The sequence below is a fragment of the Aspergillus viridinutans genome (assembly GCF_018404265.1).
Source record: "Aspergillus viridinutans IFM 47045 DNA, scaffold_13, whole genome shotgun sequence".
NCBI classification, from domain to species: Eukaryota; Fungi; Ascomycota; class Eurotiomycetes; order Eurotiales; family Aspergillaceae; genus Aspergillus; species Aspergillus viridinutans.
In genome coordinates, this window is record NW_025091229.1 from 582,678 (window position 1) to 610,091 (window position 27,414).

The window sequence follows — 27,414 nt, forward strand, 5'->3', positions numbered from 1 at the left end:
CTGTCGACGCTGCAGCCACACGGTCCACACCAACGTGGCAATCTTCAGTGCATTCTTGTTCACAGATAACACACAATCTACTCTTTTCACTGCACTTTAATATAGAAAATGAGCGCATACCAGCCACCAATACCTTCTCCCCCCAGAGTGCAATCGAGCACCGAAGCACCCGCACCCCGACTCAAACGGCGCAAAGTAACAGACGAGAGAAAGCGCACAGCCAGAGCGTAGGCCTCCATCCAGAATCAAGTACCAAGTACCAATCTGACCATACAGCTGCGATCAATGCCGCCGATGGAAAGAAAAATGCGAGGGAGGAATCCCGTGCAGGAAGTGTTCGCACCTTGGCCGTCCCTGTCGCGTGCGGGGTATGCCTGTACCGCAGGATATCAGGTACGATCGTCAGTACTCACTAGTTAGTACTTTGTGCGGGCTGACATTGCTAGCGCTCGGGATGCGTTTCTGGAACTGCAGGAGCGGGCCATGTACATGGAGCGGATCCTGAAACACGCGTTCAAGGGGATCGCGCTAGATACGAAGAGTCTTAGGCAGATGGCATTGTCGATTGACGAGCCGGACAAGGAGACGCAGCCGGAGACTGACGAGGCCGAGTTGACTATGGAAGAGGAGGAGTGCACGATCGACCCGGTCGAGGATACCGTTACTCGTGCGTTTTTCCTATTCTGCGTTGTAGACGGCTGGCGTTGACTATAGACAGACTTCTCCGGAGAATTCTCCTACTGGAACTTTTCCATGCGCGTCAAGCGTCAGATCGAGGATAGGATGGCCGCTTCCACTTCCCTGAGCCAGGTATGTCTCTGCCGCAGTCCTCCATACATACTAACTGGTCCAGACTCAACCCCCAAACCAAATATCAAACTACCCCCGAGCGAAACAGCTGCGATCCAGCTCGCGAACCCTCGCAGCCGCCATCTCCTGCATCCCCCCTCGCCACATCGCCGAGTTCCTCATCGGCATCTTCTTCAAACACGCCGTAACACACTACTTCTACGTCGACAGACCATGGCTCCTCACCAGACTAACCGCCCTCTACACCAACCCGGAAACCCTCACTAGCAAAGACGCCCCAGTCCTCAGCATCATCCTGACTGTGTTCGCCATCGGCACGCAGTACGCCTACCTCGAAGCAAAGTCCGCCCCTGCCTCGTCCAGCCAAAACTTCTCCGAGGACGAGCTGGGCACAATGTTCTACCAGGAAGCGATCCGCCTGCTGCCGGAGATCATCGAGGTGTCCTCGCTGGAGAGCGTGCAGGCCTGTCTGCTCTTTGCGGCGTATGCGTTGCCGATTGATGCGGCGGGGCTGGGGTACGTGTATATCAACCTGACGATTCGGCTGGCGATGCAGAATGGAATGCATCGCCGGTGCGTGGGGGAGGCGTTTAGTGCGGCGATGATGGAGACGAGGAATAGGGTGTGGTGGACGGCGTATGCGATGGAGAGGTATTCCTTCTCTCTCGCTTCGTTTGGTAGTGTTGCTGACGGAGTAGGAAAATATCTATATTCCATGGCCGACCTCTGGGAATGCTGCGATCGGACGTCGACACGCATTTGCCGGCTGATTTGGGTGAACAAGACTTGACAGCCCCATATATGCTTGCTTCTATTCATCTCACGCATCACCTGGAGGATTTCTATAAACAAATGTACGTCCACTCTACCAGTAAAGCGCAGATATACTGACAACCGCAGATCTCTCCTCCGCACTACTCCAAAACAGGACCTCCCCCTCCTGCTGTCACGACTCGCCCACAGGAAAAACGACCTAGAAAGATGGTGGTCCGCGCTCCCGCTCATAATCCAAGAGAACGACTCCCAGACCCCAGTCGACCGATCAACAGCGCACCTCAAACTCGAACACTGCCTCCTCCGCATGTTCATCGGCCGCCCATTTCTGTTGTCCCGAGGCTCGCCGTCAAACCCGACCACCCCAGCTACTCCCCCCTCAGGCACCGCTCAAAAGCCCACGCCGCGCCAGGAACTGGTAATCTGCTGCATAACAGCCGCCGCCGACGCAATATCCATCTGCAGCACCCTCCGCGACAGTGACAGTGGCCCTGGTCTGGCGCGCGCCTCGTATATAGAATACAGCTCGTGCCGAGCAGCGCTGCTCGTGCTAATCGCGTACTCGATCCAGGATCGCTCTGATCATTTTCGCAAGGCGTTACGGGTTGGGTTAGATATGATTCGGGAGATGGCGGCCAGTGGGGAGTCGGCGAGATCGGAGGTGGAGTTGATTGAGGCGTTGGAGAGGGCGCTTGTGAGGCTAAGGTCGTTTGATGAGGTGGGCAAAGTAGCCTCGGACTATGAGGAGTTTAAGCAATGGGAGTCCATGTGGAAGCGGCAGAATGAGGGGGATTGCAATTCAGAAGAAGCGGTTGCGGGATCGATTCAAGAGCAAGGGTGGCCGACAAGCGAGATGGGTCCCTCGGGTATGGCAGACAGCAATGCGAATCTGGGCCCTTTGAGGTTGTTTGATGGTGCGGCTGAATGGGCTCTGTTCGGTGGAGGAAGTGCATTGCCAAGGGAGCTGCAGCATCCGGAAACGCAGATGTTGGGGGATTTTCTGTCTCTCCATGATCCGAGATTCGACCCTGATTTGAGTCAATCATTGTGAATTAAGGCACCCTATCATACAGCACATGCTGACCACCCGGTTACTGTTGTCTGCGTCTTTGCATCAAAATGCCTAGAGGAATGTCTTCCTCGTCGTAAAAGTCGACTTCCTCGTCAACTCCAAAATCACGGAGGCGGTCTCCTTCAGAGTTCTTCCAGCCTTCCTCACCATCCTGTGCTTCCCCATCATCAGAAGAGTCACTCTCACTTTCAGAATCCCTTTCTTTCGCCTTATTTTCATTAAACCGGTCATGGAAGCGTTTCCGACGCTGTATGTTATGTGCTCCCTCCGAATGGCTGGCATCATTAGACAGCTGGTTATTTCGCGCTTGTATGGCCCTATGATACGAAGCATCGGCAGCCGCAATGGCGGCGCTCAGATCCTCCCGCTTTGCAGGAAATGGAATGCGATCAGGGTCTGGGGGCGGCCACGATAGGTTGGGGTCTGCCAGCGTTAACCGATGAGTTTATACCACCTGTACTTTGTACAGTGCACTCACCCTCAAAGCCATTTACTTCATATTCTAGACCAGTCGACCGGTCAGGAGTAGCTGCAAATGGCCAGAACCAACTCAATACCTGGACGACGTCAGCGTTGCACCTGTCAAGAATCTCGAGGCTGAACCAACGTTCGCACTCCCGCCCATTCCGGCTTTGATATTCGACCATATGCCAATATCATATGGAAATTCCTGCTTCTTGATCCGGAGCTGGATACCGCCTGGTCCGGACAGATACCCCCCAAAATGTCGAGCTCGTCTTAGTAGTGTCTCATGTCGTTCAATCTCCCACGATTCGATAGTGGTGGTGTTAAGAGCTAGGGACCAGAGACTTCGAAGCAGAAGAATAAATAGTGCAAGCCAGGTCAAACTGTTCACCACCAATAAAATGAAGAGATGGGCCAGTTGTCCCAAACTAGGGCCGAGGTACTAAAATGGAATTAGCTTGCACCAGAAATCAAGCGGGCAACCTGCTCATACACTAGGGAGATGGCGCGATGCCCAGACTATCGAAGCTCTCTCGAAGAGAAGAGTCTCAAGATAGCCCATGCCCACTACAGCATAGAACAGAAACCTCATAAAATGAGGATATGTAAAGTGTGAAATGCAATTCGATGTCCACGGACAGTGGTGGTCCATCTTCGGAATGCACCTGCAAATTGTGAGTCGGGAATAACGCTCGAGCCACAAAAACTCACCTCTGACATGTCTTGCAATGGTGCGCTCGCGGTGGCTTGAAAGCCTCGCATCGACGACACCAGCGCTGCCTGCCCCCTGCGCAATCCTTTTCCAATTGCTTAAGGTTTGAGGGCATCCAATCCTTGGGTATCCGGCCAGGATCTACAGTACATGCCCGGTAATAGCATACCCAGATGCACAGAGCGAAGATGTTCAGGCGCCAGAACTCTTGCGATCTTAGGGGTGCCTCCTTGAAATAGTAGAAAAATAACTGGGACGTGTACGCAAGAAAACTGATCAACGCGGAGACGAACGGAATGGCCAACTGCGAAATGTTGAACGAGCGACAGAGCATTTTGATCGGGGCATATTCATCTATACGATCTCATGCATCGAAGGAAACTTGATTGATGCCAAAGTCGTCTAGCACGGCTTCAAGATAATTCTTCAGGAGTGTTGTTGATGCTGACCACGTGGTGCAGGTGGTCTTGACTCTCTTGACTAAGCAGCAAGCACGTGACCTAGATTCTACAAGAAGCGTGCGTGGAAATATCGACGGCCATTCATCCCTGCTATCTTCGAGCATACTTCTGAAATATACTCATCGAGTTTATCAGTATTTAAGTGGCTCTCATCAATAGAACATGAAAAGGCTCAATATATCTAGAGAATGATCCGAGTCTCGCGTCATCACCGCTGAGGATGCCGATCGCGGCCCTTCCCCAGACCACTGTTCGAGCAATTGGCTCAACTTCTGTCATTTCAGACCCCTGCTCCATTGTCAAGGAGTTGCTGGAGAATTCTCTTGATGCACACGCCACTGCAATTTTTATAGAAATCTCCCAGAACACAGTCGACGTCATCCAGGTAAAGGACAATGGACATGGCATTCCGTCCGAGGATCATCCTTTCGTCTGTAAACGCGCCTTCACCAGCAAGATAGAGACGGTCGATGATCTGAGGAAACTCGGCGGAAAGTCGCTAGGCTTCAGAGGTGAAGCGTTAGCCAGTGCTGCCGAAGTTTGCGGAGGAGTGACGGTCACGACTAGAGTTCAAGCGGACCCAGTTGGCTTCTGCATGAAATATGGGAGAAATGGCGAGCTCCTCAGGTACGTTGTCCGGAGGATGTTCGGAGCGTGCTGTGCTGATATATTGAAGTACTCAACGTGCCTCGCATCCAGTTGGTACAACCGTGCGAGTAACGGATCTCTTCAAGAACATACCAGTCCGCAGGCAAACGATACTAAAAAGTACCGCAAAGACAATAGCCAAGATCAAGAAAATTATACAGTCGTATGCCATCGCTCAACCCACTATAAGGCTCTCATTGAAGGTTCTTAAAGCTCCTAGCGAAAAGGCGAACTGGGTTTACGCCCCTGGAAAAAATGCCTCGCTCATGGACGCAGCACTCAAAGTTGTCGGCACTGAGGTCGCTTCTGCTTGCGTAACCAAGGAGTGGCCGTGTGGAAACGATTTAGATGAGGAGTCTGGGAGTGGTAATGACTCTTCTTTTCAGCTGACAGCCATACTTGCGAATCCTGGATCAGGTATTTGCTCCACCCATTGAACTACAACTTGGCTAATGAGCGCAGATTACACAAAAGTGAATAATGCGAGTCAATTCTTCAGTGTGGACGGCAGACCTCTTTCAGCAACTCGGGGCATTGGACAGGAAATCTCAAAACTGTACAAGTCCCATCTACGAGCAGCTGCTTCGCGTAGCGGCGCTTTCTCGAACATATCAGATCCATTCCTTTGCTTGCAAATCCGCTGCCCGGAAGCCTGTTACGACGTGAATGTTGAACCAGCCAAGGACGATGTTTTATTTGAGAATCAGCAAGATGTTCTCTCGCTTGCAGAAGATCTATTCAAGGACGTTTACGGTGAAACCCCTGCTGGAACTGAGACGCGCAAGAGTTCCTCCAAAGGGAAAGAAAGGACGGCAAATAATGACGCCTTCGAACTACTTTTAGCTCGTAAAGACACCCCTGAATGTTCTGTCGAAACTGTGAATGACGGTAACAAGCCACCAAGCTTCGTCATTGCTAGCTCACTTTTTCATATGAGGAGCAGCCCGAAGAATGGCCGACACGAACAGCGATTATTCTCCGATGGAACTCCAGGTGCCTCTGGTCATGCAAGAGCCAGAGATTTAGAGGGCCTCAATCCATGGTCAGTGACACGACTGTATGCCCCTTCTGGAGCTCCATCCCATAAAGCTCCGTCGAGGGTTCCAACAGGGTCCGCACGGCTGCCTCGTGCAGCGCAGGAACTGGAATCCAGGTCTACGATTGATGCATCTCCGTTGCGCTCAGCACATTCCGCTTCGCCGAGTGCATCTACGCCTAATTCGAATCGACTGTCACACTCCCCAGCCGAGTCTCACTCTTCTGCTTCGGTCTCCGACCTGACGCAAACTTCGCCAATCACGCCATTACACGGTCCATCCGCACGATTAAGAGCTTCAAGGCAGCGCGACAAAGAGCGTTATGGTAACGGTGCTCTCGATACGTGGTTCTTGAAGACCACGCAAGCATCAGTTCCTCAGGAACCGGTTGAGCAGCGTCCGGAAAACGAGCATGATGAGACTCCGTTGTCGCAGCTAGCGCAGAACCGATTTGCACAACCTGAACGTCCGCCAGTCACTTCAGCCACAACGGCCCCTCAGAATCCCACAGTGACTTCAGGAAGTCCAGGACCATCTGAGGAGGCGACGAGCACAGTCGAATCGTCAGTCATCAGCCGGAGTCGCGCTTCAGAGCCTTCGTCAAGACGGCTGGACCAATGGTCTGCAAATCTGCACGGACTGGCGAATGCTGACCATAACCCCGACCTGGAAAGGGTCCTTGACTTTGAGAAGCGCAAGAGAGAAGTGATCACAAAGTTGCGGGAGCAGAGAAAGAATGCGTCCGCCGCGAATTCACCCCATGTGAGCAGATATCTTGCTGCCAAAGCCGCTTTGCAGCCCGAAGTCAATAACGGCAATGCCGAGCCGGAGCAATTGATCTCTGTAACCGACAGCTCAAGTCCTCGTCTGAACCCACATGATCCAAGGTCTTATCTCATGCGCAATAAGAGCTCGCATGATCAAAGGACGCTTGATTCGGATTCGGCCAAAATCCGACGAATCCAAACAAACAAGTTACCATTCGAGAAGATAGCCGAGGGGTGCGAATTGCATGATTTATGCCTGGTGCAGCCTGCAGATATTCGTCTGATCTCCGAGCAATTTCGCGACTTATATGAACATGATCTATATATACGAGAGGAAGATACTTTCGCAGGGTTTACTGCTGCGGATCTACAATTCCTAAGCTTATGGGAGAGTCAATTGTCCTCATTAATCAAGCAAAAGTTTCGAACTACGCAAGGTTCAGACATCCCTACTATTCAGATAAACCCCTCCGATATACATCAGCATCTGGGTGACCTTGATATGGGTAGCTCATCTGCATCTGCATGAATCTTCTCTACTTACCTAATGCTTGATAGCAACGTCTGTATACTTATGACATGTATAGATATAGATGCATCTCAATTAATCTAAATCAACACCACAACTCCTTTTCCTAAAGAGCAATGCTTCTATTAAAGAGTATAATTTTCCATAAAATTATGTATAGCGATGATATCATCACCGTAGGGCCAATAACTTGTTTGGCAGATGGCCGCAGCGAACCGTTACATAATCCTGACATCAACACTGACTCGACCTACAAAACCCCAGCACACCACCATCAACAACAAGATGGAATCTCTTCAATCAACATAGCGATTGAACAGCACTGATATTCAAAATGGAGGCCGGCGCACAGCCGTTGGTCGACGTCGACCGATGGCCGGACGAACGCTCCCATCTCAAACTCAACACCAGCGATGTCGGCATCTTCAAATCAACCATCCTCCCCTCGTTCACTCTCCACTCCGGCTTCTCCGTAGCAGCCTACGCCCTCTCCCGAGCGACCGACCGCGGCGAATTCAAAGACTACTTCTGGCCCCTCAGCCAAGTCGCCAACGCCTGGTGGAGCGCCGTCGGCGAACCAATGTACCACAACAACATCACCTTCACCAGCGCCATGAACGCCATCCCCTGGACCGAAAAGGTCCTGCTATCCTGCGTCACAGCCTGGGGCACGAGACTCTTCTACCGCATCGTGTCGCGCTCTCTCGCCCGCGGCCGAGACGACCCGCGCTACGAGGAGCTCAAGGCCAAGGACCCCGGCTTCTGGAACTCGGCCCTCTTCAAGATGTATCTCCCCGAAGCGGCGTTCCTGACTCTCATCTCGCTGCCCTTTACCCTGCCCTTCCGGATGAGTTGGTCGAGCGTGGCGTTTGACGCGGAGACGTCCGGCGTGCTTCGCGCCTTGGGCGTCGGGCTCTTCAGCGCGGGCTTCGCGATGGAGGCGCTGGCTGATACGCAGGTGGAGCTGCATCGCAAGGAGCGCGATGATCTCTGCCGCCATGGTGTGTGGAGCATCGTCCGTCATCCGAAGTATGTATTCCTATTCCCCTGTTCATAAAAAGACCAAAGCTAATGGCCATGCTACAGCTACCTGGGCGACACCCTCGTCCACCTATCATTCGTTGTCCTCAACGCGGCGAACACGTTCAACCCGCTTGTCCTGCTTGGCCCGATTGCAAACTACGTTTTCCTGCGTGTTGTTGGCGGCGATGCGCAGAATGAGGCGAGCCAGGAGGAGAGGTACAGGATGCAGGATCCCCACAAGTATGCGCAGCTGCAGGCGTGGCGGCGTGAGAAGAACAGCTTCTGGCCTGCGTTGTCGGAGCTGGCGAATCCGTGGACGTGGGCTGTTGTCGCTAGTGGGCTTGTGGGTGTTGTTGTTGAGGAGGTGGTGCGTTCTTCGTTTGGTCAGTAGATTCTTAATGTATATAGTTATCAAGGCCTTAATTATGGTTCATATTTTCTATGTATGCCGCTGTGGATGTGCTGAGTATTTGTGGGGTTTGTACCTATTCTATAAAACCAAATGTATAACCATCTGATGGTCACGGCTGTCTCATCCTCTGGGGCTTAAGATTTGTAGTTTTTATACAACAATCGCAACAATTACGGATCCCTAGCACTTTGTCATGACTTGACAGAGTTGGCAGCAGGTGTTGGAAATCCGCGCTCCGTCGAACTGAAGGTGCATGTGGTATGCAGGTAAAGTTTGAATAGTAGCTTTATTCGCACCATATATTTTGACTACGTGTATAGCCATGAGCGCCTTCCTAGGTGGTCTGCGGACAGATGTTACATCAAGCACGCATAGCCATTCGGACATTCACTCATCTAGGTTCTCTAAGGTTAACAGTAGACCTTCATATACTACTAAACACGCTCAATCAAATGCAAAACTATCAAAACAAATATACGTAAATCTATACCTCATACCTCATCAATCACTGACAGCATTCCTCTCCTGCAACCTAGTTCCCTCACCGGACCCATTCGAGGACACCTCCTTCTGCGCCTCAGGACTCTTCTTCGACCTGAACGGAAGCACAATCACGAAAATAACATACGCCAGGCCGACGACACCCGCAACAACCGAGTAGGCAATGATCGCCCCCTTCGGCGCACCCTGGCCCGAGTTCTTGGTAAGCAGGAATCCTAACCCGCCATTGACGATGCCAAGGGCAATCAGCGCCCGGCCCAGCCAGCGGTGCATGTATGCGAAGACGCCCTTTCCGCCGGTGCGTCGGAAACGCATATGTTGAAGTAAGCCCATGAGCGGCTGGAAGAGCACCAGCATGCCGACAACGACCAGGCCGATGATCGGGTGGTACTTGTCCATTTGGTCTGTATCGATGCCGAGGTAGACGCCCAGTCCGAGTCCGGCGATGGCCATAGCCAGGGTGATCAGCTGCAGTGGTGCGTGGATGCGCGTGACGGCCTTGGAGTAGGGGATGATGTGGATTGAAATAGCGAAGAACGGGAATAATACGACAAAGGCGACGCTCATGAGGACGGCGTGGGCTATTAATGCCGAGTTCGAGTTGGAGGTTGTGCTCCCCCCTGTTGCTGTTTGTGGGGTCGATGTCGTGTTGAGCCCAGCGAACGGGTTTGATGCATCCACGGTAGCCATCCTGGCCTGTGCCATGTTGACAGACTGCACGCCCTCGGAATCATGCTGTGTGATACTGTACGACACATCGCTGGAGTCGATCGCGGAACCCTTCTTTTCTGCCCAGATCCAGCTACTTGAGGTGCTGGACGGATCCAGAGAGCCACCGGTCCATTGAAGGCAGTTATTGCAGCGCACATTGGCGGTCATGGACCCGTTGCTGATACCAGTACCGTCTAGGAGATCGATCTGCGCATCTGGGTTGTAGCCCGGCAGGAAGTGACCACTGCCAGACCGGGGAGAGAGGGTGACATTGTTCGCAGAGGCGGCGTACATGATGAACATGTTAGAGCCTGCCATCTGCGAGCCTTGACCAAGAGCCACCCATTGATACGTGGTGGGTGCGCGGATCTGGAAGTAGATCGGCCCGGAGTTGGAGGAAACTGTGCTTTCAGGTACTATCACGCTATAGACGACATCGCTTGCGGGAGAAAAAGAGTAGATTTGGGCGGCGGCAAGGGGAGCTGTCACGTCAGCACTTGTTCGGAGACACAGGTAGGAGATATGTACCAAATGCCAGATATAGAAGTCTACTCCAACGCATTGTGAAGGTGGATCTTTAATCGTTACTGTGGTGAGCAAGCAGAACTCTTGAGCAAGAGGAACTATATAAGTCCTCGGTTTTCAACCAAAGAGTTCCCTCTAGGTATACAGCTCGACTGTCGACTCAAAGAGGCAATATAACTCGCCAGAACCGATCCCCCGCTCATCAAGGCTCTATTCAGTAATTGATCCCTGTTAGCATAGCCTCGTTGACGAGCGCCAAGACCCTTCGTCATATGGAAAGGCTCTGATTCAGTAATTGATCACCGTTAGCATAGCCACGTTGATGAGTGCCACGACCCTTGGGCATATGGATGCTTCCGGGTATTGAGCACAAACCTTGCTTGTGTTTGAAGTAAGAGGGTCGGACCGATCAGTTATCGTGCGTTCATCTCGATTATCTGGCCGGCCGCCATCGCGGTCTCCACCGTGTTGATAAACTGATAGTACGGAGTAGCATTGGCGACTGGAACCCAGCCCACCCGAGTTCCCACTGCGCAGGACTGTCAACATAGTGGAGGTCAAGCTCTCGGAAGTCGTATCAAACTCGCCGAAAAACCGAAAATCATCCGAAACAGATTCAGAAGTCCGGAGTCTGGCCCAGTCACCAAGGAGTGAATACCAATCTCCAAGCATTCTCCACACAAGCGATGGACCAGTATTTAGAAGCGAGCTTGGCATGCCAGAGTTGCATGCTCGGCCAAGACCCTGGTTTCAGTCGCGATCAGAGGATGGCCAAATAGAGCCGGGTTGATTGGTCTGGATTCAAAACGGTCTCCGTGTCAAAACATCATTGTCTCAGCTTCGCCACACCAGGAGAATGCATGGTAATGTTGTAGCCTGAAGGATCAAGGACAGCTTGAAGAGTGACTTTAATGGACTGCCAAGGGAACTTTATTCAACTTGCACAGCCTCAGCCACCTTAATTCTAAGTCCCAGGTCCCACAGCCTTCCGCAAACCTATCGGGAAGGAAAACATGATAGAACGAATCGAAGAGGAATTAGAGATTATCTCGACTTACTTGGCCAATCATTGAGCAACCGTCCTCAACCTTATTCCCCACGTCGGCAGGAGACTAATTCTTACTATCTGCCTACGTCATCTCGCCTAAGCGAATGGACATGCGACGAGCTCAAGACGAGGACTGTTCATGATGATGACCAGATCCTTTGGTAGGCGGATCAATCCGATTACATCCGGACAACTTCACAGCCTATACAACAAAACAGTATGGTCACTCAAACCATGCATCCCAGGTTCTGCTCTTACTCTCCGAGAGCTTTCTGGAAACGACTGTGGCCAGCAGAGGTAAAAAGGTCCCGATGTCCGTTCCCAAAGCCGAGAGTTGTAGGTCGACATACTGTTGCATGCTCAAGTCTCCCTGAGCGCACACTCCGTCCACCACGAGGGGCCAGAGCATGCACTTTCCGATCCCAGGTGTCCCCCAGGCCTGCTTCAGATACGTGAAGAGATCTTTTGTGTGTGCTACTCTCATTGCTCTAGGCTGTGCCTTTCGCGAGAGGACGCAGAGACTCTGCAGAGACATTATGCAGTACAGTATCACTGCCGAGCGGTAAACGTGGCCAAGGGTTATTCCTTTTTCTGGGGTGGCGCAAGACATTGCCCAGCTCGCTAGCGAGAAGGCCGTGATACGGCCTAGCAACGCCAGAGCTTTGCCTTCGGACTCGGTGGACGGGTGCAAGAAGGCCTGCAGTCGGAGATGATTGATCCGGATGATATTTGCTAAGAGTGCGGGTGGACAGAGATGAACAGGGAAGAAGCCGTCCCCCTACATCTGGGAAATCGCGTCGATCGACCGTATGTCGGAGCCCAAGGGTATGTGGTCGGAAGGTGGACTGGTCGTGTTACTGATGACTCTGATACTAGACCTGGTCAGCGTATGTTCACGGCCCACGGAGAGATCATACATCATGAAATACAGCAATAAGCTTTGAAGTGCGGAGCCGATTGAAGGAGCTTCTCCACTCCTCCTCGGATGGTGACCATCTCCAGAGCTGCAGTGAAGTGATGAGATTGCCTGGACTGAAATGCTCGTCAGCGTCAGTCAAATACAAGCAGATATTGGTACCCACATCACTGAATAGCAGCATCATCACCCCCACGAGCGTTTTGTCTGTACGACACTTGTCTGGGTGGTCTATCTCCTCCTTCAGATACCGCATAGCCTGTCCTCGGTGCTAGTAATGCTTGGCTTCAATCTCTCGCAAATCGCTACGGCTGTTCTGGGGGAGTAGTCGGTGAAATCGGTGGCTCAGCGCTAGAGAGACAATCGTGCAGTGGATCGGAGGCGGAATAGCTTGAAGACATTCCATGGGGAAGGCAGTAATAAACGGGTTTTCGGCTAGCTGGAGCAGGCAAGTATACTCCGGTAGAGCGCAGATATTGTCTATTTATTAGAACATTGCTGGTTCAAATCGAAGAGCGAACTCGAACTCACAATAATATGCAGCCTCCACGAACCCTCCAAACTGGGTGACCAGTCGATCGTGAGGGACGCTCAAACTCCGCGCTTCCACTTAGCTGTCACTTCTGTCTTCGGATACATGTTACTTGTTGCTTGGTAGTAGTCTGCTGAGCAGTCTTTTTCCGCGGCCGAGATGTCACCTCACCCGTTGTAGCCCGCTTGAGCGGCTTCTTGTCGTCGTATAGCCAGGACACTCGACTCCAACAATGTAGCATTTGCGGCACCTGAGGAGTGAGAAGTCGCAGACTAGTCGGCGACGATGACATTCCCAGCATTGACGGCGTCTGTTTCGGGACGAAGGAATTGGCTTTTCCATCTCGGCTAGTCAAGTAGCGTCCGTAGAATGACAAAAAAGGACAAGAATGAACAAGCCGTGTGTAAACGGCGTCTTTTGCAATTTATTGTTGACTTGAAGCAGAAAAGGCTATGATGACGCTGATGCCAAGGCACAGTCAGCTGTCGGGCTGAATTGCTTGGCCATGCTTTTTTCCTCTTTGGGACGATCCCCAGATACCATCGTCAGCAGCCAGCCCCCTAATTACATTATTGTCATAACTGCATGGTCGTAAATACATACATGAACGTCAAACCGAGTCATCCTCCACCGATACCATCTCCTCCCTCATATTCTCCAGAAACCGATGCATGACCGTCCTTAACTCCTCATACGCAGCCAGAAACTCCCGACTCTGGATCCCATAGCTCTGCTCTTTGACCTCCCACTTAACAACCTCCACCCCCCTCACGCTCTGCCTGACCGGATCCAAATTCCATCGGAGCAATTCCAGCAGCTCCGCCGGCGTCTTGCTCAAGCTCAACAGCAGCGGCACATCAACTTCAATCTCTACCAACAGCGTCCTTAGCCTGCGCCCAACCGGATCTCCGATCCCCTTGGCCAGTGTCACAAGTCGATCCTGGAAACCCAGGAGGTGTTCCAGCGGTGCCGTGGCCTCGGGTCGGAGGAGATGTAAGGGAGTGCGCTGCAGCGCGATGCAGAGGTGCATGGTTGTGACGTAACGGATCGTAGACGGGAGCGGGACATAGGGTGCTAGGATTTTGCCGCAGAAGAGGATGTATTTTGCGTCAACGATGACTTCGTAGGCCGCTGCGCTGTACCATTCGCGGATGGCTTCGGTGTGGATTGCATGGTTGGTGCGGAGGAGGGCGGGGCAGCAGGATTGCCCGTCACGTCTAAGGGGTGGCTTTTTGTTGCGGATCAGGGAGAAGTTGCGAATGGGGATGTTGGGGATCAAGTAGTGGTAGATTTGGAGGCGGACTTCGGGGGGGAGGGAGAGAAAGGGGAAGGGAGACATTGACTGTCACATACAGGACTAAGCAGAATAATTGTCTCCGTTGTGAGTTAAAAGACCGATGGAATGATGAGCCGATCCTGGATTCCTGAGGTTCCAGGCTTTCAGCCAAATGATAAGCGCCGGCGATAAGATCGTCACCGCGGCATGTGGGGTTGCCTTTGATTGGTCTATGCGGGGTATGTCCGCCTGTCAAACTGTGTATTGTATCCCAAGTAGGAAGTATCTAAATAAGGCCGGGGCCGAATCAATTCTAATTCTTAAAATGCGCGCTTCAATGGAAAAGAAAAGTCAAAGGTTCTTCCAGTCAAGGTATCCCAATTAATATCCCCTGGTCCGTTTGTACTCATTGACCAGCGGTTCTCCCCTCTCCAGTCGCCATATATTCTCCTTGGCAATATCGAACGACCGGGGGAAATATTCCTTGCCCAGGGCACTAATATGAGGACTGATCCGCACATTTGGCACATCCCATAGCGGATGACCCGCAGGGAGTGGTTCCGGATCGGTGACGTCCAGCGCTGCCCCACTCAACTGGCCCGATCGGAGAGACGCGATCAATGCCTCTTGGTCGACGACCTTGCCGCGTGCAATGTTGGTCAGATATGGCTTAGGGTGTCCCGCGGGTATGTGTGAGGATAAGACGGCGAATTCTTCGGCGCCGAGGAGATGATGTGTCTGCGCCGTTAATGGCACGCAGACTACCAGATGGTCCAATCCGAGCTTCAGGAATGAATGAATCGACGCCTTGTCTGTGCCATGGTGCCACGATACCGGTATTGAGCCGTCCCTGTCGCCGGTGCCGGGGATAATGTATCCGGTATCACGACGGGATTCGGGAGTCAGGCGAGGAGAAGCCGTATACGCGTGGACGGTCATTCCTAGAGCGACAGCGACACGGCCGACTGGATCATTGTCAGCAGAAGTTTTATTGAAGTGGTCAATAGCATACTCTGTCGTCCAATACTACCGTATCCCAGAATGCCCACCTTCTTCCCAACCTGGTCATGCAGCCCGTGCATGTATTCATCCACATCTCCCCAGACATGCTGCTTTTGATTCTCATACGTCCGAACAAACTCTTTCGACGCGGCGAGCCAGTTCATCACAGTCCATTCGGCAATAGGAGGTCCATGAATTCCCGAGCTGGTGCTGATGGGTATCTTGCTGTCTTTGAGAATAGGATGGGTCAAGAGATGGTCGACTCCGGCCGAGAGGGTATGAATCAGCTTGATACTGACACGATTAGTTCGCATCGGTAAGGCCACCCGGGTAGGAATGCTGTCCTGTATACTTACTTGGCAGAGTCCTCAATATTCGGCAGATTGGTAAAAGTCACAATAATGGTAGCCTTGCGCGCATATTCTAACCAAATAGTCAGTATCTTCATTGCCAATCTAATGGGTGCATGACGAACCACTTGGGATTGGAGCCATTCTCTCCAGGTGAATGATGGTCATCTCGGCGTTGGGAAATTTGGCACGGATATCTTCGACCACCGCTGCGGGTAGGTCATGCATGAAAGCTATGAGCAACTGCTCCTTGACTAAAGCCGCGTCTCCCATCTCGCTGTGTTGTCAGGACTCAAGACCCGAGGACGCTGAAAGAGATTAGGAAGAGAGGACAGTCAACTGCCTAGAAATGACAAGGTATGGAAGGAGATTCCGGACGCAGTGATTTCAACCCCACGCGTCTGGCATATATCAAATAGAATCCTAGCCCAGAATCTCCGGATGAGCAATTGTCGCCAGCAATTGCAAATGTCGCGAAGGAGGGGACGAATCCCCATGGACCACTACAGGAGATTTCCTTATCGGGCCTTATCCAGAAATCCCCACACTTGCATTACTAATCCGGGTTGTTTGGACATTGCCAACCGAGGTTATCCTCATATATCCGGGGCTATTGAGAACTGCTGGGGGTTTTGAATATCCTCCAGGTAGGCTTGTTATTTGCAGAATCTGTGAATATTTAGACGATGCTGGGTCCGCAGTTGCCTCTGTTGTCTCTCCTTCATCCTCCTGATCGTGAGGGTGATTGTGTCGAAGAAGATCCGACGTGCTGACAGGTGTGTCTCGCCAATCGGTTTATATAATTCAAAATCTTTATTTTCCATTGCGGTCTCGCACTTTGCAGATTGATCCTAGTACCCAAATGCTGGAAATGACGGACAGTTGGGGTCATGTGCATGCAGCAGGTGATCGGTCCACTTTTCTTCTAACTGTGCATTTAGCAGATCAATGGTTCATCTGGTATTGATCAGAATCTCTCCGATCTGTCATGCCTCATAACTACACCGTATCTTCATCAGATTGATCAGTCTCATGTTGCATGAACGTTGACAGTCAACCCCGCCAATGCGAGCCCACTACTTGGTGACTTGCTTCAGCCCGCCATGCTATAGCCTTTCTTCGTGTCACTCATGAGAGCAGTGACTTACGAGTCGTATCGTTCGAACGAATCGACACAAGGTGCTCTACGGAATACAGAGTACTGATAGTAATCTCAGCAGAGATTGGCGGGCAGATTTTCCGACCGCACGAGTGACACTCTACATAGAGTCTAGTAGTCTAGACTTGAATCATCAACTCCGTGGAAAGCGCCATCTTCTGCAACAACATGTTCATCACACTTTGGCCTTCATCTTCAGTTCGTCGATCACCTTTTAACTTCCCGTGTGTCCGTCGCCAAAACGGACTAAATGAAGAGTCCGCATTCTCACTTCTGTGTCGACATCAGTATTCCAAATCGTTTGCGGTCCCTCACGCAGATCATACCTTACTCATGGGTGTACAATCAAGTTCCCGTGCCGGCTAATCATTGCATAGAGTAAGGAGCACGAGTAAGGAGTCTCAGAGCCTGTCTACGGAGTAGTTCCTGCTGAGATGGTAGCTCCCGAGCGATCGGCCGGACTCATTGCCCAAAACATGCTGATCTGCGGTTGGTCATCCAGATGAGGAATCGGCGGTAATGAAGGGCTTGATTATTGGCCAAGTTTTCCAAACTCATTTCACTCCACTGGCACTAACTTCGATATGATTCGGCGCTCATTTCTTTGGCCGCAGCCGCCGGACCCTAGGCTAGCTGAGTCGAGACCAAGCTTGGACGAACAGACAAAAGGTCAGAAAAAAGCAAAGAGAGAGAATGGAGTCCACTTTTCGGCAGCTCGCGGTGCTTGACAGATACTTAAGTACGATGGGGTTGTCCCGCACGGTCAACAATTTCAACATACACAGACTCTATCCGCCTCGTCTCGTCACCCCGTTCTAAAGCAGAGCCAAAGAGCCAAGCTGCAAACAACCATGGCCGAACGACCCCGACCGACCCTTCTCAGGCGCGTCCTGACAGCAATCATCAACCCGGTTGATCGCGAGGAACAGGGCTACCCTCAATACCCTACAATGCACGGACTCCACGACGCAGAAAACGAGGGTCTATCCATGGGATCCGCAAATAATCCACAACTCACCCGCCGCCTGACGGTAGCGACCACCCACGCCAGCACCCTGATCCCCCCGTCAGACAAACTGCTCGTTTTCCGGGCTCTCACCGGCATCGACACCGTCCCGGCCCTAGCAATCCCGCACCATCACCCGCGTAGCGCACCCAACGTTGGCATCTACACGCGCGTCGTGCGCGCCGAGCATGCCGCCGCACAGCGGCATCACTTCTTCAGCATCCTCATGAACACCTGTCTGGGCATCCAGATCGTGGTCGCCGCCTCGCTGACAGCCCTCGGCGCCGCGCGCGGGCCCCACAATGCCGTCACGGCGTTTGGCGCCATCAACACGATCATGGCGGGTATCCTGACATATCTCAAGGGGTCTGGGCTGCCGGATCGTTTGAAGCACTACCAGAACGAATGGCGAAACATCCGAGAGTACATCGAGCAGCGCGAGCGCGAGTTCTGCCTCCACGGCTGCGAGCTGGATGTTCAGGAGGAGATTATTTTCATCGAGAGCATGTATGAGGGTGTCAAGCGGGAGATCGAGGCGACCAAGAGCGGGCAGAATCGCTTCACGGCTGGACCGGGGCAGGTTCGTCGGTCGTTTCTGCCGCAGGCGCGGGCACCTGAATCGCAGCAGCCTGTAAGGCCTGGTGCAGGCAGCCCGGTGTCTGTTCCTGAGCCGGTATTGGAGAAGAACCCGCACTATGTGCGGGCCTGATGCTTAACTCGTCTGACTTGGAACCCTATGTGTGTGAACCTAGCTAATAGTCTAATCCTAATGAATCTGGCATGATCGATATCCTTCCGCTGTAGCATCACCACAACAAACATATACTCCTGAACCAGTCCGGATGAGATGCAATCTTGGGCTGCAATATGCTCCACTCCGTCCCACAGCCGCAAAGTCTTGGCACAATCACATCCGCGTTTCCCAGATGGAGCATGGTCTTCAGGCCTTGATTAACTTGGACTATCCAAGCCACTACATCCATATGTACGCCACCCTGGCAATGGGCGGACAGCGCCAGAGTCACAAGGATATTGATAAGAGTCGCCCATGGGTTATAAGAATATATTACTCTGATCAGGTTCGTGCATCGCCGTTCTTGACTGCAATATCATCCATTGAAATATCCCAGAAAGGTCTGTTTACCTATGCACGATGAATGAGGCCTTTTTCATCGCGCTGTATCTGCTTCTGTTTTCTTCGCCATCATTCATCCACCACTCATTGGAGAATGACGAGGCAAACTTTGCAGCAGCCTCCCAGATCTGGGATCTCCTTGGAGCGCTGAGGCTATGGAAATGGCTCGGTAAGTATAGCTCTGACTACGTTAGGACATCGGTGCTGACGTCTAACGGTGCCAATAAAATTAACAGTTCCCTGCCGTGGTTGTTGCTTACCCTCTCATCGCCCTCCATGCTCTTCAAGCAGTATGTGAATGTTATACAATCAGTAGAGGCGAGTAGATGGCTAGCACAAGGCGATGTTGAGACGAGGAGGGATGCACGCTTCGAGCGGAAACTGATGACTTGAGCGATGTACATTCTTGAGAGACTAATTTCATACTAAATGTCACAAATATGCTTTTCAGTTGAAGAGCTATGGTATTAGAGAACGGTGATGGCAGCAAGACCCTTGTTGCTCCAATATCAAACCTAAACGCTCAACGTCTTTCATAGATCTCTGCCTCAATGGACACCCTCAATCAACGTCTTGATGCCCTCTCCACGTCTCGTCGTCTCCCAGGCCTCCGTCGCCTTCTCGAAAGGGAACACCCTGGTAATGAACTGCTTGACAGGAATCCTCCCCTCAACCGCAAACCGCAGCCCCATCCTAAAATCCCCAGGTCCATATCGAAAGCATCCCTTCACCACAATCTCCCTCTCTGCAACCGTACAGATAGGAAAGCTCACATTCCGCTTCCCAAGGCCCGTCTGGATAAACGCACCCCCAACTCGAAGCACCTCAATCCCCATTTGAATGCAAGGCTCCGCACCTGTAGCCTCAATAACGACATCAAAGCCGGGGACCTCGTCCCTCCTATGCTCCGCTCGGCCATACACCGCCAGCAAAGCGGCGGCATTCTCCTCCGAAGACTTGGAAGCGCCAGGCACAAACGTCCTCAAGACCATTTCGCCGCTCGCGAGGAAGGACCGCGCAAATTGCAGCTTTGCTTGGTTAACATCAACGATAATGACCGTCCCGGTCCCAAACTCCCTCGCCACCGCTGCACAAAGCAAGCCTACCGTTCCCGCCCCAAACACCACCACCCGATGTCCAGGCCGCACGCCCACCTGTCGCACAGAGTGCACCGCCACCGCCAGCGGCTCCATCAGCACCGCCTCGTCGAGCCCTAACGTCCCAGGGGGAATCTTGTAGCAGTAGTCCGCAGGCAGACGGAAGTACTTGGTCAACGTGCCGTGGCTGCTAGGCGGGGCCGCAGCGAACTTCATCCGCGGGCAGAGGTTGTATCTGCCGCCCTTGCAGCAGGGGCACCGGTGGCACGGGTACCCCGGTTCAATGGCGACATGGTCTCCAGGCTGGAGCGTAGTGACGGAGGGTCCAACGGCGTGGACGATGCCGGACGCTTCGTGGCCCATGACGATCGGTTGCTCGGGGGCTACAAGGCGTTTGACTCCGCCATGGAGCCAGAAATGGACCTTGTGCTTGTGATTAGATTTCGGTTTGTGATGGTCAGGGAAAGGGAGGTGTGTGACGTACGTCGCTTCCACAGACGCCTGTGTATGCGATGCGAATGATCACGTCGGATGGGTCCTCGATCTGCGGGATGGGTCTATCTTCGAATCTCGCGTCAAACGGGCCGTACAGGAGACATGAGGGATTCTGCATCTCAGACAAGGAGACGGAGCCCATCCTGCGAACGGTAGGTCGCAAACAGATCTCAGTAAGCTCAAAAGGATTCGGCAATGGATGAAATGCTAGACGTTGAATGCCATCAGCCCGAGGACAGAGGGGCTATCTAACCTCGCACGAGGGACACCTGTATTACATGACATAGTTGGACGAAGTGTAGCGAATGGAATCATTCAAAGAGGCTTCTGGAGATACTCCGAGATTTTTTCCACTAGTCTATGGCGGTGGAGGTCGAATGCGACTCCAGTGTCCAAACAGGATGGTTCAGCTCCTGGCAGCTGGGCTCAGTCGAGCACTGTTTTGATGTCATACAAGCACGATAACGGCGTGCTCAGTGCTCTTACAACCAGACAGGAAAAGGAGTTTTCTATGAGATGAGACAACAGATAGGCGATGCAAGAGGCCACTTCCTCGATGACAGGGGTATCAGTACATTGGAGTCATTGTATCTCAAGAAAGAGCAGCAGCGGAATGTGATCAATGCTAATTGACAGAATGAAGCTATGAAACTTTATACAAACCACTCAGCGCTATTGTTGGATATCGCAAAGGAAATATCGGTGATCGCTCGTGCTTGAATTCTGAGCCAATGGAAAACACAAGTCGCAAAGTCGTGACATCGTAAGTTGTAGCTGCAAAGGTTGCCGAATCTACGGCTTGGTAGCCAAGGCCCGCAACCGCTCTCGTAAAGACTCCATTTCCGGATCATTCTCTCTTCCTTCTGATTCTTTCTCCTTCAGAGAAATGGATCGATACTCGCCATCCCCTCCAGGAGCCCCGACGGTCACCCAAACAAACTTGCCTCCTCCAACTTGCGCTCGCTCCTGAGTGCCCTCCCAAAGCATCTTGGGAGAGTCAGTGGAAGTCTGATCTTGCGAGGGACCACCTCCCAAACGCCCATGCTTAACCCAGCTCTTCATGACTTCCCTGATAAAGCTGATCTTCTCCAGGAAAAAGTTGGCTTCTAGAACATCGCGAATGTGCTCATCGACAGCGCTCGTCGTACTGCCATGTGCAATGCTCAGGAATGCGGTGGCCTCGTCTGAAGCGACGGCTCGAGTATCAAATCCGGACGGGTGCATCTTTCCTTTGGCGCTCAGATACCGGGCCGCAGAAGGGGAGAGATGATAGAAGTCAATCCAGGGTGATGAGGCTCTTGTACGACCAGGAGATATGACGAGCTTTGTGTGGTCGGGGAAATTGAACTATTTCAGAGCATGATTAGATCGTGCTTCAAGTTGCAAAGGTGGGCTAACAAACCTGGAAAGCACCGTCGCCAAACCCCCAGACACCGACATTGCCCAATCTCTGGTAGAACTTGATAAACTGGCCAAGGCCGTCTGTTTTATCGTCTTCCGAGACGTCATCGTCGTCATGCCTGCCCAAGGATCCAATCATATACTTGCCGAATTGATCAACCAGCTTCACGCGTTTGATCTTCTCTGCATCGGCGCGCGCGCGTTCAAGACCGGAGTTTGTGCGAACCTTGATTCCAGCACCAGAGGAGCCATCGGAAGAGGGCTTCACCTCGAAAACAGAAGGGGGAATGAGCGCACGTCGGATGCCTGTCAGACCATCTGACGATGTGTTTTCGCAGTTCTCATAGAATTCCACTGGCCTGCCGTTACGAGGCACGAGCTGATCAGCCTCGGAGTAGGTAGAGGCTCCATCCTTTTGCTTGCTTAGGCTACGAGCTTTCCGGCGGATATGCCTCTCACCATTCCGTAGCAGAACTCCACTGGCCGGCTGGCCATTCTCCGCTCTGAACACGCATCCCACACTACCGTCATCTAAAACATACCCAATGCCGTAACGATTAGTGTAGTCTACCCATTTGATGACGTATGCATGGGGTGTCCTTCTCGAGCTTACGCGCCGGCGACCAGATGTTGGAGGCACCAGGTTAGAAAGCATCAGTCGGAGGTCGGTGTTGACGTCCTCGAGAGATGTCCTTGGCATCATCTCGCAGGGATCGTCCGGATGAAGAAGCGGATACAGTCCTAATGTCGAGCGCTTACTGCTTGACGTGGAGGCTGTCTTGCTACTGGAACGGCTTACGGCGACTTGTGTTCGCAGACGACCATCTCCGCTTGCCACCTCCTTCGCCTTGATTTCTTCATCTAGCTCCTTCCGCTTGGAAGATTGGAGAGCTTCTTCCCTTGCCACTGAGCGTGCGGAGCTTTGGCGTAACCTCGTAGGTAGATTGTCCAACGCCGAGGAGACAGATCGCTCTTTGGCGACGGCGGGAGCAGAAAGTGCGTCGTTGCTTGCCGCTCCCAGTCGTCGAGACTGCGACCGTGTTTTACCCACTGTCAGCATCCCAGGGTCACTGGTGGATGGCACAATTTTTCTGTCCAAGTCACGCATTGAACCTGAGTACGAGACTGCCACTCCGCGTCGCGCGCGTATGGGTCTTTCCGCGAGTCCACCGGTTGACACTATGGGAGCAGCAGACTCGGGTTCTACTACTGCTGGTGGATCACAGATAGCTGCAATCTTCCTGACCGAGCTCCGAGCACCCATTGCCTGTTGGCGAAGTGTTGCAGCATGACTCTGCGGTTCTTGCCGTCGTTGTTGAGCTGCAGCAAGAGCGGCTTGGGTTCTGGAAAGAGAGGCAGCATTACTGCGCATGGATACGGTACGCTTACCAGAGGACCTCGTACTGTCCAATGACGAGTCATCCTTACCAAGTGCAAGGCCAGGAGTGGGCGTGCTCCAGTCCCCGTAGGGGTCACTAGGGTAGCTGTAGACCATGTCTTCGGGCAGCGGCATAATTGGCTGCAATCCCTTTTCCTCCTCAGATAGACACTCCGCAAACGCAGATTTCGAACAGTTTTTGCCAACAGACTTGCGAGCTGACCCATCTGGTTTACGTCCGACTCCACAGAGACTGTAGAATGCCGTCCGGCAGATGAGGTATCGCTGTGTCGGGTCATCAACATGCTCTATGTAGCCTGACAGCTTCTCGTCATACTCCAGGCTATGACCGAGCATCATGCGATCACCACGAGGCTCATCCGACCTGAGCCAGATCGGCGTCGAAACCGTGCAAGTTGGGTCCAGTCGTCGAGGAATACATCCATCATACATATTGAAAAATGGATGTTCCACAATGTCGTCGGGGTCAGGCCGCTCGTTCTCTGAGAGATTCAGACAAGAGCTGACCAGAGATTTGGCCTCGTCGGGGATGTGATTCGCGCACTGAGTGCCACTGGGCCAAACATAACTCAAATTCCTGACTTTCTTGTATATTTCCTCCTGTGTTTTAGACTGAAAAGGTGGATAACCGGTAAGCATCGCAAAGCTTCGAAAATATCTGTTAGTGGGGAGCCCTATCCGTGTCATGACTTCAGCCTTGCTTACCATATTATACCCAACGACCAAATATCAACCTTCTGGGTATGTCCACCCTTACTCTTGTCGAGGACCTCGGGCGCAATGTAGTTGGGTGTCCCACACAGCGTTTTCCTCCGTTTCTCGTCATTTTCAGAGATTATCATCGCTGCCAGCCCAAAATCTCCCACTTTGATGTCCATATTTCGATCCAAAAACAAATTTCCCATTTTCAGATCACGATGCGCAACACTCCTCTTGTGTAGGTACTTGACCGCACCGCAAAGCTGTATCATGAACCGCCGCACTTCGGGCAAGCTCAGGCATTTCCTTTTCCTCACCATGTCCATTACCGAGCCGTTTGGACATAGCTCCAGGACCACGTAGATACACTTGTCAAATGCAAAGGCGCGATGAAATTCGACGATGTGCGGATGCCGCATTTTCGAATGTATTTGAAGTTCGGTTCGAAACTACAGAAGGTTCTGATTAGAAAAGGATTGAAAAAACCCATGCCCAATGACGGCGGATGCGACTCGAGACATACCTTCTCCTGCATCTTTTTCTGTCCCATCTCAGACCTCACCACCTTCATTGCAAAAACCCTTCCATTCCGCAATAGGGTGCCTTCGTAGCAGATTGCGAAACCCCCTTTTCCAAGAAAAGCGCCAGTAGAATAGCGCTCACCCCCTTCCGCGGGCTCTACAACCAGCGACGGTGGTGGAGGCGCATGGATTTTCGACGAAGCGGCTTTTTGCTCCGCTGCCGCCGCAGCGGCATTCTTGTCCAGAACTTTTCTCTCCATGCTGACTTTAGGTCTGATGAAGTGATTCGTCGATCGCGGCGACAATGCTTCCATCTTCAATTCCAGTCCTTCGGTCGGATTCCTTGCAGTGCGTGGGTATCAATTTTCGCATTGGAGATCAATCGCGTGACCAGGCAAGGTGGAACGAGGTATGTCATAAGAGTATCACTACAATATAGACAATCAACGCAAGACGGGCCGAAAAGGGGTATAATAGATGGGCTGCTTTTGGTATCTATGGTCCAAATCTGTCAGTACGTCTGTCGAGTGGACGGCATGTCTGGAACCGGGTCATCCAATGTCTCGGTGTTCCGTTGTGGAAACAAAGAAGTCGGATTCTGGGTGAGTGCCTTCTTACTCTTACCAAAAAAACAAGTGCAAGTAGAAAAATATGATCAACTATAACTCTCTGAAACAATGATATGCATGTAACGCCACAACAATCAAACTGACAGCGCTGATGAAAGGCGGGGGAGGGGAAGCAGGGAGTGGTGATGATGGTATTGAGGCTGCCAACTGTGATGGTGAAGAAGGAATTGACTATTCAAAACGGATTGCTTAATCGAGTAATCGATAAACATTCATCCGACTGCCGCAACAACGTGCATTGCTGACCTAAGCATGTATATCATCCGTAATGCAGTTGCAGATGAAGCAGAGTGTCAGAGACTATTCCCGATACGGGCATAGCGTGGGCGGACATGTCGGTACTGGCTATCAGTCATCATCATCAACAGCAGCGGTAGTCTGGACATCTACCTCAATAATACGACCCCTGAATTGTATTGAGAGCTGTCAAGATGTCTCTCACTTTGAAGCTCTCTTCTCTTGTGATTCGCACTCTATCAAAGCCGATTGCAGTATGCTTTACCCCTTCGATCTCTCTTCCAACTTCTTTTGGACGTTTGAAAGACTTACACCTCCAAGAATCAACTCAAAGCCCAGGCTCGCGAACATGAGCGCTTCAGACGGATTTGCGTCTCCATGGCGCAAGGCCTGCATCGAATTGACATGCGTCTCCGCCTAGGAAATCTGCGGGATAATGCTGCGGCTCAAAGGCGCGCAGCTGCTGAAGCCGAAGTCCGGAAACACAAGCCCACATCGCCAACGGTAAAGACGGAAGCAGAAGCCAAAGCCGAAGAGGAGGCCATAGCGAAGGCAAAGGCTGCGGCTTCAGAGGCAGCGAAACCGGCTCCCACCCCGCATATTCGGCCGCTGTCCGAATCTAAAGCCATAGAATCGGGCGCGACTTTCATCAGCGAGACCTTCTTATTTCTCGTTGCGGGTGGACTGATCGTGTTTGAATCATGGAGATCGAGGAGAAAGGAAACAACGCGGAGAGAAGATGTTGAGGCCAGATTAGTCGAACTGGAGCAGTCTGAGAAGGCCGCCCGGAAGGCCCTGGTCGCCTTGGAAAAGGAAGTCCTACATCTCAAGGCCAACGCTGGGGAGTCAGTCAAATCGTCGGTTAGAATACTTCCGCGTGAAGTGTGGGAAGTTGAAGAGGAAGAAGAGGCTGAAGAGTTGGCGGAGGTGGACTGGTGGTCGCGGATCACCTCATTCTTCACTTTTGGACAGAACACTGAACAGAAACCGGGCGAGGTACCCAAGCCCGTCGTACAGTCGAACCCAAGCTCGCCCTCAAATTCATCGGTCCCTATTCAATCCGACCAGCCACCAGCAAAATTGGTCGCTCATGAGGCGCCCTCAGTCAAGAATCATTGAGTGATCCGACTGGGTGTGGCTTTGCATATAAGTAACCTCGCCATAATCTTCGCTGATATTCCTTGTTATGAAGTTTCCGGTTTCGGAGTTGTTGGATGTCAGCATTAGCATGTCTTGTCTTCAGGATACCCTCTGTTATGGTAATAGATGATGGGTTGATAGTTCATCTGGCTGTGGCGGAAGCAGGAAGGTTGGATGAGAGTCCAGACGTCGCATGACTTGACCACTCTCCTCTCTGCTCTCAGAAAACGCATGTTCCTCATTCCTGTACATATACTCTCCAATCCTGGCCGTCAGTTCAAACTATAGACTTGTTCGCTTTTCGCGATGCCAGAGCCTGCCGTGTCATCTCTTCGAGGGACATTTTCCTCTTCTCTAGGGAATCGTCCTGTCTGGAAAGTAATGGGCCCGGTAATTACAGCGTCTGTGCCAATGCTCGAAGGTTTGCATCCGAACCTCAGTTCAACTTTGAGTCACTTCTAAATGTGATTGAACTAGAGTGTGACTTGCAAGAAGCGGATTTCGATTTTTATCTCGGTAATTCACAGCATTTGAAGGTCCTGCTTCTCGCTCAATCTTCTGTTCAAGACAACAGGCAAGAGACAATCGCTCGACTGAAAAAGTTTTCGTGCATGGCTACAGGCTCTCACAGAAAAGCTATTGCTTTCCTCCTTACGGAAGAGCCCTTCAGCAGTGCAAGTGGCAGGTATAGCCTCGAAGGACTCCTAGCTCTGCAAGTTCTGTACGCCCGCTCTTCTCTTTCTAAAGATCTTTTTAGATTTGTGTTTAGGTTGAAAACTCAGGACTAGAATGAACTTCAGCTGATTCGTCTTTTGTCCAACCAGCATGGCTGAGTCCCTGCCAGATCATTTACCCACGATCCCAATTCCTGACTCATCTTGCTTCACGGCCTGCGTTCAGGAATATATAGGCAGTCTCGCGAATC

At 52.0% G+C, this 27,414-nt stretch overlaps 11 protein-coding genes across 11 annotated transcripts; 5 read left to right on the forward strand and 6 right to left on the reverse strand.

Annotated features, from left to right (window-relative positions):
• Positions 1 to 108: 108 nt before the first annotated feature.
• Positions 109 to 2,635, forward strand: Aspvir_002973 (transcription factor domain-containing protein; the record flags this gene model as incomplete). Its single annotated transcript, XM_043274562.1, has 7 exons — positions 109 to 227; positions 277 to 393; positions 447 to 667; positions 719 to 810; positions 854 to 1,461; positions 1,509 to 1,664; positions 1,711 to 2,635. The coding sequence occupies 7 exons, from the start codon at positions 109 to 111 to the stop codon at positions 2,633 to 2,635; spliced, it is 2,238 nt and encodes a 745-aa protein (XP_043130497.1).
• A 40-nt stretch (positions 2,636 to 2,675) lies between these two features.
• On the reverse strand, positions 2,676 to 4,167 carry pfa4 (putative palmitoyltransferase with autoacylation activity Pfa4; the record flags this gene model as incomplete). Its single annotated transcript, XM_043274563.1, has 5 exons — positions 2,676 to 3,079; positions 3,135 to 3,213; positions 3,264 to 3,563; positions 3,615 to 3,786; positions 3,833 to 4,167. 5 exons carry the CDS (start codon positions 4,165 to 4,167, stop codon positions 2,676 to 2,678), a joined length of 1,290 nt encoding a protein of 429 aa, XP_043130498.1.
• A 347-nt stretch (positions 4,168 to 4,514) lies between these two features.
• On the forward strand, positions 4,515 to 7,275 carry Aspvir_002975 (putative DNA mismatch repair protein; the record flags this gene model as incomplete). Its single annotated transcript, XM_043274564.1, has 3 exons — positions 4,515 to 4,921; positions 4,971 to 5,359; positions 5,405 to 7,275. The coding sequence occupies 3 exons, from the start codon at positions 4,515 to 4,517 to the stop codon at positions 7,273 to 7,275; spliced, it is 2,667 nt and encodes an 888-aa protein (XP_043130499.1).
• Positions 7,276 to 7,609: 334 nt separating this feature from the next.
• Positions 7,610 to 8,689, forward strand: Aspvir_002976 (DUF1295 domain protein; the record flags this gene model as incomplete). Its single annotated transcript, XM_043274565.1, has 2 exons — positions 7,610 to 8,304; positions 8,362 to 8,689. The coding sequence occupies 2 exons, from the start codon at positions 7,610 to 7,612 to the stop codon at positions 8,687 to 8,689; spliced, it is 1,023 nt and encodes a 340-aa protein (XP_043130500.1).
• Positions 8,690 to 9,211: 522 nt separating this feature from the next.
• On the reverse strand, positions 9,212 to 10,484 carry Aspvir_002977 (cytochrome and DOMON domain-containing protein; the record flags this gene model as incomplete). Its single annotated transcript, XM_043274566.1, has 2 exons — positions 9,212 to 10,404; positions 10,451 to 10,484. The coding sequence occupies 2 exons, from the start codon at positions 10,482 to 10,484 to the stop codon at positions 9,212 to 9,214; spliced, it is 1,227 nt and encodes a 408-aa protein (XP_043130501.1).
• A 3,069-nt stretch (positions 10,485 to 13,553) lies between these two features.
• Aspvir_002978 (uncharacterized protein) lies at positions 13,554 to 14,282 on the reverse strand (the record flags this gene model as incomplete). Its single annotated transcript, XM_043274567.1, has 1 exon — positions 13,554 to 14,282. The coding sequence occupies one exon, from the start codon at positions 14,280 to 14,282 to the stop codon at positions 13,554 to 13,556; it is 729 nt and encodes a 242-aa protein (XP_043130502.1).
• Positions 14,283 to 14,600: 318 nt separating this feature from the next.
• On the reverse strand, positions 14,601 to 15,844 carry Aspvir_002979 (D-isomer specific 2-hydroxyacid dehydrogenase family protein; the record flags this gene model as incomplete). The annotated part of the gene is made up of 4 exons (XM_043274568.1): positions 14,601 to 15,184; positions 15,232 to 15,515; positions 15,578 to 15,644; positions 15,697 to 15,844. 4 exons carry the CDS (start codon positions 15,842 to 15,844, stop codon positions 14,601 to 14,603), a joined length of 1,083 nt encoding a protein of 360 aa, XP_043130503.1.
• Positions 15,845 to 17,581: 1,737 nt separating this feature from the next.
• Positions 17,582 to 18,445, forward strand: Aspvir_002980 (uncharacterized protein; the record flags this gene model as incomplete). Its single annotated transcript, XM_043274569.1, has 1 exon — positions 17,582 to 18,445. The coding sequence occupies one exon, from the start codon at positions 17,582 to 17,584 to the stop codon at positions 18,443 to 18,445; it is 864 nt and encodes a 287-aa protein (XP_043130504.1).
• Positions 18,446 to 19,419: 974 nt separating this feature from the next.
• On the reverse strand, positions 19,420 to 20,605 carry Aspvir_002981 (NAD(P)-dependent alcohol dehydrogenase; the record flags this gene model as incomplete). Its single annotated transcript, XM_043274570.1, has 2 exons — positions 19,420 to 20,391; positions 20,453 to 20,605. The coding sequence occupies 2 exons, from the start codon at positions 20,603 to 20,605 to the stop codon at positions 19,420 to 19,422; spliced, it is 1,125 nt and encodes a 374-aa protein (XP_043130505.1).
• A 650-nt stretch (positions 20,606 to 21,255) lies between these two features.
• On the reverse strand, positions 21,256 to 24,797 carry Aspvir_002982 (CDC5/polo family serine/threonine-protein kinase; the record flags this gene model as incomplete). Its single annotated transcript, XM_043274571.1, has 4 exons — positions 21,256 to 21,810; positions 21,866 to 23,909; positions 23,969 to 24,411; positions 24,486 to 24,797. The coding sequence occupies 4 exons, from the start codon at positions 24,795 to 24,797 to the stop codon at positions 21,256 to 21,258; spliced, it is 3,354 nt and encodes a 1,117-aa protein (XP_043130506.1).
• Positions 24,798 to 25,543: 746 nt separating this feature from the next.
• Aspvir_002983 (OPA3 family protein) lies at positions 25,544 to 26,468 on the forward strand (the record flags this gene model as incomplete). The annotated part of the gene is made up of 2 exons (XM_043274572.1): positions 25,544 to 25,603; positions 25,671 to 26,468. 2 exons carry the CDS (start codon positions 25,544 to 25,546, stop codon positions 26,466 to 26,468), a joined length of 858 nt encoding a protein of 285 aa, XP_043130507.1.
• Between the last annotated feature and the right edge of the window lie 946 nt (positions 26,469 to 27,414).